General features: G+C 38.4%; 1 protein-coding gene across 2 annotated transcripts in view; it reads left to right on the forward strand.

Moving 5' to 3' along the window:
• Positions 1–15,640, forward strand: part of fam166b (family with sequence similarity 166 member B) — a 61,584-nt gene extending 45,944 nt beyond the window's left edge. Inside the window, exons 3-6 of one of the 2 annotated variants that reach the window (XM_028804612.2) lie at positions 96–238; positions 1,605–1,740; positions 11,999–12,220; positions 15,219–15,640. In XM_028804612.2, the coding sequence (XP_028660445.1) occupies positions 96–238; positions 1,605–1,740; positions 11,999–12,220; positions 15,219–15,307 (590 nt within the window). In that variant the 3' untranslated portion in view covers positions 15,308–15,640. Of the gene's footprint in view, positions 1–95; positions 239–1,604; positions 1,741–11,998; positions 12,244–14,174; positions 15,030–15,218 lie in introns of those variants that run through there. The other variant, XM_051930151.1, reaches the window with a different exon arrangement.

Consider the following 15,640-nt stretch of genomic DNA (forward strand, 5'->3'; position numbering starts at 1 on the left):
GTAATGTTCATTTTTCATCTTACACCTTAATGTAGAAACATTTTGAACCTAAAACACTGAGCTGTTTTCTTTATGCTTTGGTGTCTAAAATACAGGTTTTGTTCCTAAAAGCCAAAACCATTTTTCCAAAACATATGCGGAAACCTGCCGGGATGCTCTAATGGAATTTGAGAAGGATCGACATCGGAGAAATGAGACGAATTCTGCTATTAGAAATGCCTCTCAGCAAAGCCTCCAAGTACGTAATTTTCTTTTTTCAGTTTTGCTGTTTTACTTAATTTTAAATTTTACTTATGTAAAAACATTAAGAAATGGAATGTGTGAAATAGCATGAACCCCCTCATCCCACCTACACCCCAACCCTGTGAGTAACAATAATATACAAACATTGAGAAATGAGAAAATGGAGCCTGACTTAAAGGAAAATTACTTTTCCTGATATTGGGAACTGAAACTCCGTTTACCCTCAATCTCGAGAGCTGAAGAAAAATCATGTTATACAAAGAGTTTCAAGAGTCTACAGAGAGAGAAAATGGGTCTTTTCAGTGAGAGGGCAGTGCAAGTTTGGCAGTAATAGTACCCAGAGAGAAAAACCTCTGCTGAACTGGACTGAGAGAGTTTGGAAAGGTTCAGAAGAAGGAAAATAGGAAGTGAGAGAGGAATTTAGACAGACAGGATGGAAGAGAGGGATAGGGAGTGACAGTGGGAAAGTACCCCAACATGTAGAATGTGGTTTTGGAAAAATTTAAGGAGTATATGTGACAAAGGATGTCAGTAGATAAACCCATTACAAAACAAAAAAATCATTTAGCTTCAAGCAAAGGACAAATGAAACTGATTGTGCTGATGATTGAGGTTCCTAGAGGGCAGAGTGACATTCTTAAAGATGGTGTTCCCAGACAGAGCAATGAAAGATGTGAGATTAGATTGCCACTTTGTGTATAAGGACAATGTCTTGTAGAAAGCAGAGTCTGAGGAAGAGGGGAGGAAAGTGTCATATGTCGTGACACAGGATCTGAGCACTGTAGTGAAATTTTTGAGGCTGAAAGGCAATCCCAGGTATATATACTGTATTATCAATCCTGACAAATACTGTAAAATTGAGGCAAAGCTTAGAGCATTACGAAGGGATGCATCTGATAACATTTTCTGCAACAGTACAGTATATGGTGGCTAATATAACAGACATTCCTTTGCATTTTATAAGGAAATCAGAACTCTAAAAGAAATCCAACTAACCTCTTAGAATAATTCATGTTGATTGAGACATTGGAAGAACATAGCCTGTATAGCACCGATGAAAAACTGAAGTAATTATGATGCTCTGGCTGATCAGGATTTCTCAGCCTTAAAAACAACAACAGTTGGCTTGGCATCTGTAGAATTGTATGAGGAGTTGTGTCTTAAGATGATGAAAACACAGTGATATCATTCTTCAGTCAGTGACATTGTACATGCAAGTGATATCAAAGAACAGATTAATGTGCTATGTCATGTTTTCAAATCATGTCTAAATATTTTAATGAGTATGCGTTGACAAGAATGTATAAGTCACATGACTAGTAATAAATGGTTGTATTAATAAGTGATTGATCTCCTCATAGCAGTTGGATCAGCATGACAGCTCATTGGCTTCCATTCAGAAGAATGTTCATCCTTACCGTTCTCTTAAGGAATGGTATGCACAGCGATCTCCTTACTTCATGGATGATGAAGACCCAAATAAATACTTTGTATCAGGTAAATATACAAAGGTAGAAGGTACAAAGCATTTAACTGGAATTGTTTTAATGGTGGCTACATATTATTTCTTTGAAAAATCATTCAAATTCATTGCTGGGCGGTATTTTGTTTATTTTACAAGGATAAATTGCACATTTTTACATTCTCTGGAAGGGTTAATTAGTGAGAGGTTATGGACTCATGTCATCATAGATCACATTTCTTTGTGGCAGTATAATTTTGTGGCCAGAGTATGAAAGTGTAGACCATGAGATTATGAATTTTGCAAAATGCTATGACTATAGAAATATGAGAATATGCATTAGTTTCTTATTTCCAAGTTACTTTTCATTAAAGTATCCATAAAAATATTTTAAACAGTAGTTGCACTTTTGTTCATTACAAAACAAAACAATCTTAGTGTAGGAACACAAGAAGCTATGCAGAGGATACCAACCATGAGATACAGTGAATTAAGGTGCATATCTTACACTGACAGACAAAAGTGAATAAATCTTTCATTTTAAACAGAGAAGTTCATAAAAGATTTAATTCATTTCTTCAAAAAATTCAAAGGCAAAAATTCTTTCAGCTGAATAGTGAAAGATACATTCACCAGCCACTTTATTAGGTACATCTGTTCCACTGGGTGTTAATACAAATATCTAATCAGCCAATCACAATTAAGCAATTCCTTGTATTTAGGCATGTACACATTGTCAAGATGACCTGCTGAAGTTCAGATCGAGCATCACAAATGGGAAGAAAGGTGATTTAAGTGATTTTGAATGTAGCACGGTTGTTGGTGCAAGACGGGCTAGTCTGAGTATTTCAGAAACGGCTGCATTCATGCACAACCATCTCTAGGGTTTGCAGAGAATGGCCCAAAAAAGGGAAAATATCCAGTGAGTGGTAGTTCTGTGGGTGAAAATGCTTTGTTGATGCCAGAGGTCAGAGGAGAATGACCAGACTGGTTCAAGCTAAAAGAAAGGCAACAGTAACTCAAATAACCACTCGTTACAAACAAATTATGCAGAGGAACATCTCCGAATGCACAACACATCGAACCTTGAAGCAGATGGGCTACAGAACCAGGAGAACACACCGGGTGCCACAACAGTCAGTTAAGAATAGGAAACTGAGGCTACAATTCGCATAGACTAACAGAAATTGAAAAAAATGTTTTCTGCTGCAACATTAGGATGGTAGGGTCAGAATTTGGATGTCAACAACATGAAAGCATGGATCCGTACTGCCTTGTATCAACGGTTTCCTTAGTTTAAAAAAGGCCACAGCTGACTTCAAAGCAATAAAGGCTAAGGCTCAGCAGTGTGTAGGTAAGCAGCCAGATCAGGCACAAGGGGCTGCAGAAGCAGATGAGATACAGTAATCCCTCGCTATATCGCGCTTCGAGTTTCGCGGCTTCACTCTATCGCGGATTTTATATGTAAACATATCTAAATATATAACGCAGATTTTTCACTGCTTCGCGGGTTTCTGCGGACAATGGGTCTTTTTACTTCTGGTACATGCTTCCTCAGTTGGTTTGCCCAGTTGATTTCATACAAGGGACGCTATTGGCGGATGGCTGAGAAGCTACCTAATCAGAGCACACAGTTAAGTTCCTGTGTGCTGATTGGCTCAGCGACGGAGTGCTGCATTAACCAGGAAGTCTCATCTCACTCATTCAGCATTAATGTGCTCCTGCTACTGCTTCAGGGGCCGTGTCCAAGCGCCAACAGAAGATGCAAATGATTGCAGAAAAGGTAAAAGTTTTAGATATGTTGAAGGAAGGGAACAGCTACACCGCTGCAGGACACCATTACGGCATCAATGAGTCCTCGATTGTTTTTATTTAAAAAAGGAGGAAAAGCATATAAGATCTACGGCCACAGTGTCCTTTAACCAGGGCGCAAAACGAGTTGCAAGTGGACGTGATAAGGCAGTAGTCTGGATGGAATCTGCTTTAGGGATTTGGATTGAAGACTGCCGGAAGAAGAACAACGGCGGTGCTACACAGTCGCCTGAAGAGGATCCTTTAAGAAGAGCTGTAACGCTATCCTTTGTTGTGCAGTAAAATTAAACTCATCGTTATCGGACAAGTCGTTGTGTCATTGTTGGTGAGTAACCATAATTAATTATCTACGTACAGTACTTATTACATGTACATAGTTTAGTGTCACTGTACACACATTTTACTGTATACAATTTTTCTTGCATTGTACGTATTTATTGCTGGTGGCCTGTCTGTCGTAATGGCTGTAACATATGTGATATCGGAGACGCTTGATATCTTTAAAATAATATTTAGGTTTTACTGTATATAAACTGTGTTTACATACATAATTTCAATGAATCTTACCTAATATCTAAGAGAATACAAAGGGTTTATGCTGTATAATTGTGCGGAAATGTTTATAATAGTGTGGGAGAGTTTATAAGGGATTAAAATATATAAAAAGAACCATATGAACATATGGCTTCTACTTCGCGGATTTTCACCTTTCGCGGGAGGTTCTGGAACACAACCCCCACGATGGAAGAGGGATTACTGTAGTAATAAGTTAACTAGCAGACGATATTCACTAAGCAAGTTTTATTTATTTTAAATTGAACAGTTGTTAGTGGTCCTGAGGTAGAACAGTTGAGTGGGCAACAGCGTAAGGGTTCATTAATATGGGGGAATGCAAACAGTATAAGTGGAATAAGGAGTATGTAAGGAATAAGAGGAGCACAAAGTTAGAAAACCAGACAGAGAAAAGTAAAGTTAACCTCATAGAAGGACAAGCAGCAGGCAGTTGAGAGGGAGAATAGTACAGGAGCTTAAGGATACAGAAGGTGTAAAATAGCTGTAGCAGTTCTATAATCTGTTTTATTTGGTTAAACTGTTTAGTTTTACCATTTAAGTTAAATCATTTTAATTTTAAATAAAAAAGTTAAGGTAGTTTTAATAACGCTGAATCAAATTTTAACAATGAGGCCAGTGCAATGCAGGTCCTGTTGAATGCTGGATTTTTTCAGATGATTGCTTGGAGGAGCCAGTCATCTGTGAGAGCTACATTTGCAGGAGATGCCAACTGATCCAGTACCTTGAGCTCAGGGTTGCTGAACAGGAGGAGGCGTTGTCTGGCCTGTGTTGTAATAGAAAATTCATGGACATGGTCCAGGTGTCCTTTAGAGAGTTCATGTGCACCCCTAAGGTGGCATGGGAGGAGATTCCAGACCAGACACGTAGAGATAGGTGGGTAATGGTCATAAGGCGTAAGATAAAGGGTGCACACTGTCGGGGGGCATCAACTTCAGAATCAGAAGTGTCAAACTGTTTTCAGGTCCATGTGGGGCTGGATGGTGAAAATTCTGATGCGTTAGGCAGGGATGAGGAGCCCCAACGGGCCACCTCAAAACCAGTTCAGAGAAATAAAGAGCTAGTGATAGTTGGGGACTCAATCATAAGGGGGAATTGAATTGCTGTAGAGACAGAGTCTTACACAGTGTGTTGCCTTCTGGGTATATAGGTAGGGGACTTCCCTGGAAGGGTGGATAGGCTCTTGGCCAGAGTGGGGACGGATCCTGTTGTTGTTGTCCATGTTGGAACAACCGACATAGATAAGGGTAGTCTGTTAGTTCTGTGATCCAAATTCAAAGAGTTAGGTGCCAGGATGAGGAGCAGAACTGACGAGTTAGTCATCTCCGAAGTTCTGCTTGTGCCACACACCAGTCAGGTGAGATCGAGGAGATTAGAACTGTGGCTCAAATCTTAAGTGTAGGGTACAAGGTTATAGGTTTATGGGGCATTGAGGTTCCTTTTGGAACAGATGGGACCTGGTCCGCTGTGACGGGTTACATCTGAACCGGAAAGGCAACGGTGTGTTGGGGAGGCATATGAGTAGACTAGTCAAATTGTTTAAACAAAGGAATTGGGGGGCAGGGAGTTTAGGACAGGCCAGGTTTAGAACTATACGTGGAGGAGCAAACAACACTGTAAAATTAAAATTGTGTAGTAATATAAATTCTAACCCAACATTTAAATATAGAAGGAGTAACACATTAAAAATAGATTGCCTTAATGCAAGAAGTATCAAAAATAAGGGAAGTTGGAACTGTATGTAGCACAGCATAATTATGATATTATAGCAATACAGTAATCCCTCCTCCATCGCGGGGGTTACGTTCCAGAGCCACCCGCGAAATAAGAAAATCCGCGAAGTAGAAACCATATGTTTATATGGTTATTTTTATATTGTCATGCTTGGGTCACAGATTTGCGCAGAAACACAGGAGGTTGTAGAGAGACAGGAACGTTATTCAAACACTGCAAACAAACATTTGTCTCTTTTTCAAAAGTTTAAACTGTGCTTCATGACAAGACAGAGATGACAGTTCTGTCTCACAATTAAAAGAATGCAAACATATCTTCCTCTTCAAAGGAAACAGAGAGTAAAGCAAACAAATCAATAGGGCTGCTTTTAAGTATGCGAAGCACCGCCGGTACAAAGCTGTTGAAGGCGGCAGCTCACACCCCCTCCGTCAGGAGCAGGGGGAGAGAGAGAGAGAGAGAGAAACAAAGTCAAAAATCAATACGTGCCCTTTGAGCTTTTAAGTATGCGAAGCACCGTGCAGCATACTTAAAAGCTGCACACAGAAGGTAGCAACGTGAAGATAATCTTTCAGCATTTTTAGACGAGCGTCCATATCGTATCGTCTAGGTGTGCGAACAGCCCCCCTGCTCACACCCCCTACGTCAGGATCACAGATAGTCAGCGCAAGAGAGAGAGAAAGAAAAGTAAGTTGGGTAGCTTCTCAGCCATCTGCCAATAGCGTCCCTTGTATGAAATCAACTGGGCAAACCAACTGAGGAAGCATGTACCAGAAATTAAAAGACCCATTGTCCTCAGAAATCCGCGAACCAGCAAAAAATCCGCGATATATATTTAAATATGCTTACATATAAAATCCGCGATAGAGTGAAGCCGCGAAAGGCGAAGCGCGATATAGCGAGGGATCACTGTAACAGAAATCTGGCTAAATAACAAAGATGGGGATGAGTGTAACATAGAGGAGTACGCATTTTTTAAGAGGGATAGTGCGGACCACCAGGGGGCGCACTAGCCGCCCCAACCCTGACTATAACTAACAAGCTAGTTAAATTTGCAGATGATACCAAGATAGGTGGATTGGCCGATAACTTGGAATCCGTTAAATTATTACAGAAGGACTTGGGCAGTATACAGGCTGGGCAGATTTGTGACATATGAAATTTAATGTCAGTAAATATAAAGTATTACACATAGGAAGTAAAAATGTAAGGTTAAGAGCAACTAGGCTGATTCCAGGGCTAAAGGGGATGAAATATGAAAAAAGATTAAAAGAGCTGAGCCTTTTCAGTTTAAGCAAAAGAAGATTAAGAGGTGACATGACGTTTAAAATTATGAAGGGTTTTAGTACAGTGGATTGAGACTGTTATTTTAAAACAAGTTCATCAAGAACATGGGGACACAGTTGGAAACTTGTTAAGGATAAAATTTCACACAAACATTAGGAAGTTTTTCTTTACACAGAGAACCATAGACACTTGGAATAAGCTACCGAATAGCGTGGTAGATAGTAAGAATTTAGGAACATTCAAAACTAGACATGTTGTTTTTTAGAAGAATTAAGTGGATAGGACTGGCAAGCTTTGTTTGGCTGAATGGCCTGTTCTCATCTAGATTGTTCTAATTTTCTGCTGTTCTGTTGGTTCAGGCTGGTGGTGGTGATGTAATGGTGTGGTGGATATTTTCTTGGCACACTTTTGGCCCCTTAGTACCAATTGAGCATCGTTTTAAATGCCATAGCCGACCCGAGTATTGTTGTTGACCATGTCCATCCTCTTATGACCACAGTGCACACATCTTCTGATGGCTACTTCCAGCAGGATAACGTGCCATGTTACAAAGCTTAAATCATCTCGAACTGGTTTCTTGAAGATGACAATGGGTTCACTGTACTCAAATGGCCTCCACATTCAAAAGATCTCAATCCAATAGACCACCTTTGGGATGTGGTGGGACAGGAGATTTGCATCATGGAAGTGCAGCTGACAAATCTGCAGCAACTGCATGATGCAATCATGTCAGTATATACCAAAATTCCCTAGGAATGTTTCTAGCACCTTGTTGAGTCTATGCCACAGAAATACAGCAGTTCTGAAGGCAAAAAGGGGTCAAACCTGGTACTAGCAAGGTGTACCTAATAAAGTGGCTGGTCAGTGCACATTGTTAGTATATTGTTGAAATTTGTTGGGAAGTGTGTTAAAGATTCAAACCAAGAAGAGCTACCTTACACAAAACAGCCACTATGGCAATGTGAAACACGCCATCAAGTCAAGTAGTTCAATTGCACAAGTTAGCCAGGATAATAACAAAACTATTGATGGAGATAATGGTCGCCTATTCTTTGATACAGATTCTGTGGAGAAAAATGTAGGTCGCCTTTACACTCTGAATGACCCACCACACATATTTTTCTTAATATATGTGGCAGCTCTACATTCTACCTAGGTTTGTGTGGGCTTTCTCTTAAACGACTTTCACATTGCATGAGTTGCTGGTTTCATTAGGCTGATATGAGTTATTATGAGTGTTATGGGTCTAAAGAAATAAAATCTTTAAGTACTGTTTGCTCTTATTTGTAGATCCTTTGTAGATGGTTTGACGGCTAACCGAGTCAAAGGTATAATGGCCACAATAAAAATATCTTTAATTTACTTATGAAAGCCAGGGGGTGGAGGGCTTAACTGACTTAAGGATTAACTGCGGTAAAAGGAAAAAAGTAAGCACACAGATTCTTCATTTTTGTCTTCAGATACATTTGAAACACAATGCTTTAATTGATATTATGTTATTGTGCACAGCATTTTTATTTAAACTGTCAGGTTTTCTTTCTTGTTCACACCAATGTATCTGTTCAGATTGGTGAGATTGTGCTTCAGTTTCAAAAAATGTGAAAAGCTTTGTGAATGCAAAGTCAACTACCTGTCTAGGATCTTTATAGTCTGAACAACATAACTGCATGGACTGACTGCACTGGACTCCACCATTATTCCTTCCAGAGAATCTAAAAAGCAAATATGCAGATGTTCCGCTCATGTTAAACAAAAACGTTTACTTGTAAATGTGTATCTAATACTTTTACCAAGTAAATCTGAACCACATTATCCTAAAATTTTGCTTTTAAAGAATACCAGAATTATTTGACTGTCATGTTGGATTTACAACCTTTTACTAGATATTAATTAGTCTAGACAAGTGTCTCTGGCATTAAGTTTACCACTTTTTAAACCTGTCAAAATCTGGCAATCATGTTGAATAACTGATGTGTGGATTATGCTTATCAGTGAAGTTTGCAGATAATAGGCTTAACACAGTGCACTACAGAAGAGTGTTTAACTTTTCAAATAACTTTCTGAATGCCAATGATATTTCACTCCCTTATCACTTGAAGCATATCTTAGCCAATCCATATTTAATTATAGGAAGTCTCTACCTATACACAGTGGGGGAAATAATTATTGAATACATAAACATTTTTTTCAGTAGCTCTACTCACCCACCTCCAGGTTTGGTTTACTGGATATACAATTTAAAGAGATTGTTATTTTCATGGGAATTGTTACATATGCATTATTTTCACTTTTACTTTAAAACGTTTGTAAAAACAATACTTGTCCTCTATTTCTGGCCCTGGACGCGGTTAAATCTCTTTCTCGCAGGACGTATAACGCTACTCGTGTTGTGAAGGTGGGGGCTGAACGCACGCTAAAGAGATGCCATTGGATCAGCAGCTGTCTGCTGCCGAGCTGCGTGTTCTGTTTGATGCGCGTCGATCATTTAAAAGCCTGTACAGCAGCTGTCCTTTTGCCACTGCGTGTCTCTGCCACTTACATTGTGAGTGGGGGTGGGGGTTTGGTGGCGTTAGTTTGGATAGTGTGGAGGGCTGATCGCACGCTAAGGGTAAGTGGTCAGATCATCTGCTGGCTTGCTGCTGCTGAGCTGGGAGCATATGAAGTGTGTCTGCCAAAAGCATTCCAACAACTGCTAGGTTAGATGTCTGTGAACTTGTTTTAAATGTTGTCTCACTGCCATGTCTCGTGTGACGTTAAAAATGTCTCTCGCGAGACATCAAATCGTCTTCCAAGAAGATCACATCTCATCTCCCTAGTCTCCCTCCCAAGATTTTTTTTTATAATAGAGAGATGTATTTCCAACAAGGCTATTCACATGAAATTCTTACTAGACATTGTTATTAACTCAAGAAACCCACAGATCTAAAGAATTCACAACATTAAAGACCATAAATAAATATATGTGTAATAAAGTGGAATGATATAGGGAAAATCTGTTGAACACACTAAGAAAAAGCACTACACCAAGGCAAGGAAAGGCAAGGAACCAGCTAAAATCCGTAAGTAGTTACGAAGTAATTCTATCTGCTATCTGTGCAAATTGATATAATCTGGATTAGTACATATTGATGGGCTATAAAATGTGTTGTGTTACTAAGATGTCATACAAAAAAACATTTCATGATGGGTAAAAGCAAAGAGCTCTCCCAAGACCTTCGCAACGTCATTGTTGCACACCCTATCAATGGAACTGGTTACAGATGTATTTCAAAACTTCTGAATCTTCCAGTAAACACCATTGGGACCATTACCCACAAGTATAAGGAACATCACTCTACCATCAACCAGCCATGCACAGGAGCTCCTTGCAATATTTCTGACCAGGGAGTCAGAAGTATAGTATGAAGGGTGCTGAAGAGCCAAGGACCATTCGGTAAGAACTCCAGAAAGACATGGAGGCAGCAGTACAATTGTTGCAGAGAAAATAGGCAATGCGCTCCACCGGCATGGCCTCTATGCACACTCAACCTGCAAGACTCCATTACTGTAGAAAAGGTATGTTGAAGCTTGTTTAAAATTTGCTACACAATATTTGGACCAAACCTGAACTTTTTGTCTGTCATTCTACAAACCATGTTTGGAAGAGAAATGGCATGGCACATCACCCAAAAAACACTATTACCAACAATGAAGCATCATGGTGTGGGGCTGTTTCTCATGTTATGGTACTGGTAGACTGCAAGTTATTTTTATTATTATTATTATTAAGTTGAAAGGATGATGAATGGGGTAATATACCGAGAGATTCTTGAAATGAATCTGCTGCCATCCACCAGGATGATGAGGATGAGATGTGGGTGGATCTTCCAGCTGGACAATGATCAAAAACATTGGGCAAAGGAAACTCAGTTGGTTTCAAAGGAAGAAAATCAAGTTGATAGAATGGCCCAGTCAGTCACCTGACTTAAATCCAATAGAACATTTTGTGGAAGGAACTAAAGATCAGGGTGCACAGTAGGGTTCCCCAGATTCTTCAAGATTTAAAGAGAATCACTTTAGAAGAATGGGCAGGCAATTGTTTGTTCATACAGGGAGTGTCTTAAAGCTGTCGTTATGAACAAAGGCTTCTCTACTAAATTAGTGTGTACAATACTTTTTCCCTGTGTCATTCCAAGTCATTGCACACACATTTCTTTATTTATGGTGTTTAATGTTGTGAATTCTTTATATTTCTGGATTTCTTGAGTTAATACCAACGTCTGGTGAGAATTTCATATGAAGAGCCCAATTGAAAATATATTTACTAGAAAATGTTGGTACGTTCAATACTTATTTCCCTCACTGTTTGTTTGTGATACTCTATTCGTGGAATAAGTAAATCCTAATATAAAACTCACCATTTCACTTATGCATTTTCTGTATGAGATTATATCCATCCATCCATTTTCCAACCCGCTGAATCCAAACACAGGGTCACGGGGGTCTGCTGGAGCCAATCCCAGCCAACACAGGGCACAAGGCAGGAACCAATCCCGGGCAGGGAGCCAACCCACCACAGGACACACACAAACACATCCACACACCAAGCACACCCTAGGGCCAATTTAGAATCGCCAATCCACCTAACCTGCATGTCTTTGGACTGAGGGAGGAAACCCACGCAGACACGGGGAGAACATGCAAACTCCACGCAGGGAGGACCCGGGAAGTGAACCCAGGTCTCCTAACTGCGAGGCAGCAGCGCTACCACTGCGCCACCGTGCTGCCCCGAGATTATATTATTTTGTTAATTTGAACTGTACATTTTAGCTTAATACCCAGAATTTGATCATATTCTGGGAGCTATATAAAAATTTGGGATTCAAGCATTAATAATCTTTTACTGTCTAACAGGTTACACAGGCTATGTCCCCAGAGCTCGTTTTCTCATAGGCAGTGGCTATCCTGCAACCACCAATCATGCCCTTATTCTTTTAAATAAAGAAATACAACAAGGTGAGTTAGAAGAAAGTGGACATCAAAGCAATTGCAAAGTGGATCAAAGCTTTCCCTGTATCTCCTGTATTTACCCAAACAACCTAGGGCTCTTGCCCAACTACACTGGCCATGTACCAGGTGAGCACGTTTATTAAGATCAAGTTAACAGGCCTTTCATTCAGTGGTCAGTTTTTTTTTTTATCTCAAGTGTTGGGTTTTGAGGGTATGCTGTTTTTTCTTGATTTTTGTGAAGTCCTCACCTTCCAAACCTTACTATGATGTCACATGATTATGGCAGCATTTTCAGTGCAAGAGTGTGGTGCATAGTGAACTGCTTCTGTTCAAGCACACTTGCACTGAGTGACAGTAAGTGTCTGTATCACCATGTTTTGGGAATGTCATGTCTCTTGGCACAGTTAACAATAGCACACAGGTTTTTAATAGGGGCTGTTTTCTGAATAGCAAACACACACAAAATAGATAATGAATAGTAAACCCTGAATTATAGTAACATTGTTATGTTGGTAATTTGGCAAGTTAGTATTTATAATTAGAATGCTGGCATTATATTCTTTATTTTTCCAGTTGTCTTTACTTCCCCATTGTACAAACATTTGTATGGGACACAAAACAAGTATTATTTTTTTTGGTGTATTTTCACAACTCTCAAATTATACATTCATTGCATAACTAATCACACTTTGGGGACAACCTAGAAATTTTAAATGATGAACTGTACATTACAACATTCATATGAAGCGTGTATCTGCTATTATGCATAAAGCCTATTCACTACTGGCACTCTCTTTGAAAGAGTGTTGGCATATGTAAAAACACCAGGGCAGAGAGTGTACATCAATTTAAATAGTGCTGACAGCAAAGTGTGTGCCATGCTAGTGCATGTAGCACTGAGCAAACTGATCTTTTTGGTTATTGCTTTGAAAATCGATGCCACTTGGGGTTAGTCCCTGGGATTTGCAGTGTCTATGTAACTACAATCTTTCTGAACAGAAGAGCTCTTAAAATATGTAACTAAGGAGACTGTAATGAGGACAGTAAAGAACATTACTGTTTAATAACTTACTGAGTTCTTTACATTAAAAAAATCAATGACAAGCCTGAGTTTATTTAACATTTAAAATGAAATTCTTGACACCAGTTTTCAAAATTCAGTAATCCTTCACCCCCAGAGAAGCTGAAGTCAACTGAGCTTGTTAGATACTTGTAACTCTAAAAAAAGACCAACTTAAGAACTCTTTTTTAAAAAAAACTAACTCTTTAAATAGTTATTATCTGTTATGACACAACTTTTAAACATGCCAGCATTGTTACCGTGCAGAAAAGAAAGTAAGACGGCACTCTCTACACTGCTTAACTACATAGTGTAATGTCTCGAAATGTTAGTAAAGACAGTTTTCAGTCGTCAAGTGTATTCATTCATACAGATCTATACTAGATGGTCCACTTTCTCCTAACACTGGTCCAAGTCCTCCTTAATGCAATACTTTACACTCCCATGCTAAAGGTTCATATGATATACAAAATCTGACCCATTACTTGACTCCTGCCTAATGTATTTATTCATGTTTATTAATACTACTGGCATCTAATAATCTTGTATTTCAATCTGTCTTCCATGGCACCCTTTTTACTCAAATACAATATTTGATTGTTTAGCAGACATAATGGAAAAACACTCTGCCCCTTCCTGTTTTTTCTCTGAAATATGAGATTTTTAAAAGTTTTCAAGGATTTTTTTTCTGTTTTGCTTGGAAGCTTTATTAGTTGCTAATGTACAGTTTAAGAGATAAAGTAGATTTGTGCACTTTATTATCAAATGGGCATTCTTAATACAGTATTTTCTTCCCAGATTCTTAATATTCACTTTATATTTCTTACAAAGGGAATATACAACAATGAATAATAATCAGCACAGTGTAAAAAGATAGAAAAAGTCAGTTCTTCAATAATAGGATAAAATCTAAATTACTCTTTAAGATTAAGTCAATATAATCTAATCTAAATGATGATGCACAATTACTAGGATAACAATGTTGCTTGAATTAAGACTTGGGGTGGCAGGGTGGTGCAGAGGTTAATGTAGTTGCTTCACATAGGCAGTGTCCCAGGGCTTGATTCCTATACTACCTACTTGTGTTCTGTACAATATGTGTTTTAAATCCCTACAAATGTATATGTTAGTGCTATAAGTGACACTAAATTGTCTTCACTCTGACTGGATGTCAAAGTGCGAGGCAAGCTCTGTGATAGGCTCGTATTGCTTTGCATTGGTCCCCCATGACCTTCAATTAGATTAAGTGCATTTAAGCAAGGATATATTTATGACTCCAATGATTACGTTCCATTATTACTTTTGATGTGCAATTGCCATTTAGACGGCATTTTACAAGTTGGTAAACCATTGTTTCATGTCCCAAGAGTCCTGACAATAAAATAATAAAACACTGAACATGTTTTGCGTTGATGTAAAAAAAAATGGTTGGACACCTCAGTTGCACCTTTATTAAGTGAAGAGATAAAGTTGAGAGATATATCTCTTTCTTCTGATCTAATGCATTATATATTTCTAGTCTGCAAGGGCTTAAAATCTTTTAGTAGTTCTTTATGTGAGGTTGAATATTCATGTTCTGCTATAGCTCTTACTAGTGGGATGTTTACTTGTGCAACTCCTAATATCAATGTCTGAGTGGTCTCAATATTTTTGAAGAAGTATTAACAGTTTCACAATACATGATCCATGTGGTTTTTGCCTTTGGTGACACTTTGGGTCCACTTCAAATACTTGAAAATCACAAGACTAACCTTACTCTGTCTTACCCCACTGATACAAAAGATATAGTAAATGCCAAAAAAAATACAGTTTGTATTATTATAAAAGAGTACATTACTGGAAATAAATGATTATACTGTTATTGTGACCAGGCAACTGTGAATGAAAATTGTAGTGTATCATTTGGTTGTTCAACATTTAGAGCCACTTAAAATGACATGATAATGGGGGCCATTACAGTAGTTATAAAACAAAAAGGATTTTCTTCTAAAATCAAGTGCATTAGAAACTGATACTACCAAATTATCTACATTTGTAAAGTTCTGATTAATCTTTTCATTTTAGGTTATAAATACCAGTATGGACATACATTTGGTCAGCTCACCCACAATTCTCTTGGGAGAAGTAATAATGAGAAACAAATGGCTGCATGAAGAAAGGAACCACAAAATGCACAAAAAAGCATGCAATCTGATTTATGGATGAAAAATGGGAAATGAAGCATGTGCCTGTGTTTCATGACGAACAGGCAGCAGAGGCTCGGCTCAAGATTTTACCCCAGTGCCAACATAATTATGAGATTATTAAAGTTTTGTTAGTTTATCTGATCAAATGTTTATTAACTTACAGGAGATAAGAAATTATATGAAGTGAGTTACTGTTTAATAACATTAAATTTATATGGACATAAATCATATTATATCTAGGTAGATGTGTGTTTATGCTGCTATAAATATTATTCAATATAATAAAAGGATGAGTGCCTA

Source organism: Erpetoichthys calabaricus, chromosome 7 (genome assembly GCF_900747795.2).
Source record: "Erpetoichthys calabaricus chromosome 7, fErpCal1.3, whole genome shotgun sequence".
Taxonomy (NCBI): Eukaryota; Metazoa; Chordata; class Cladistia; order Polypteriformes; family Polypteridae; genus Erpetoichthys; species Erpetoichthys calabaricus.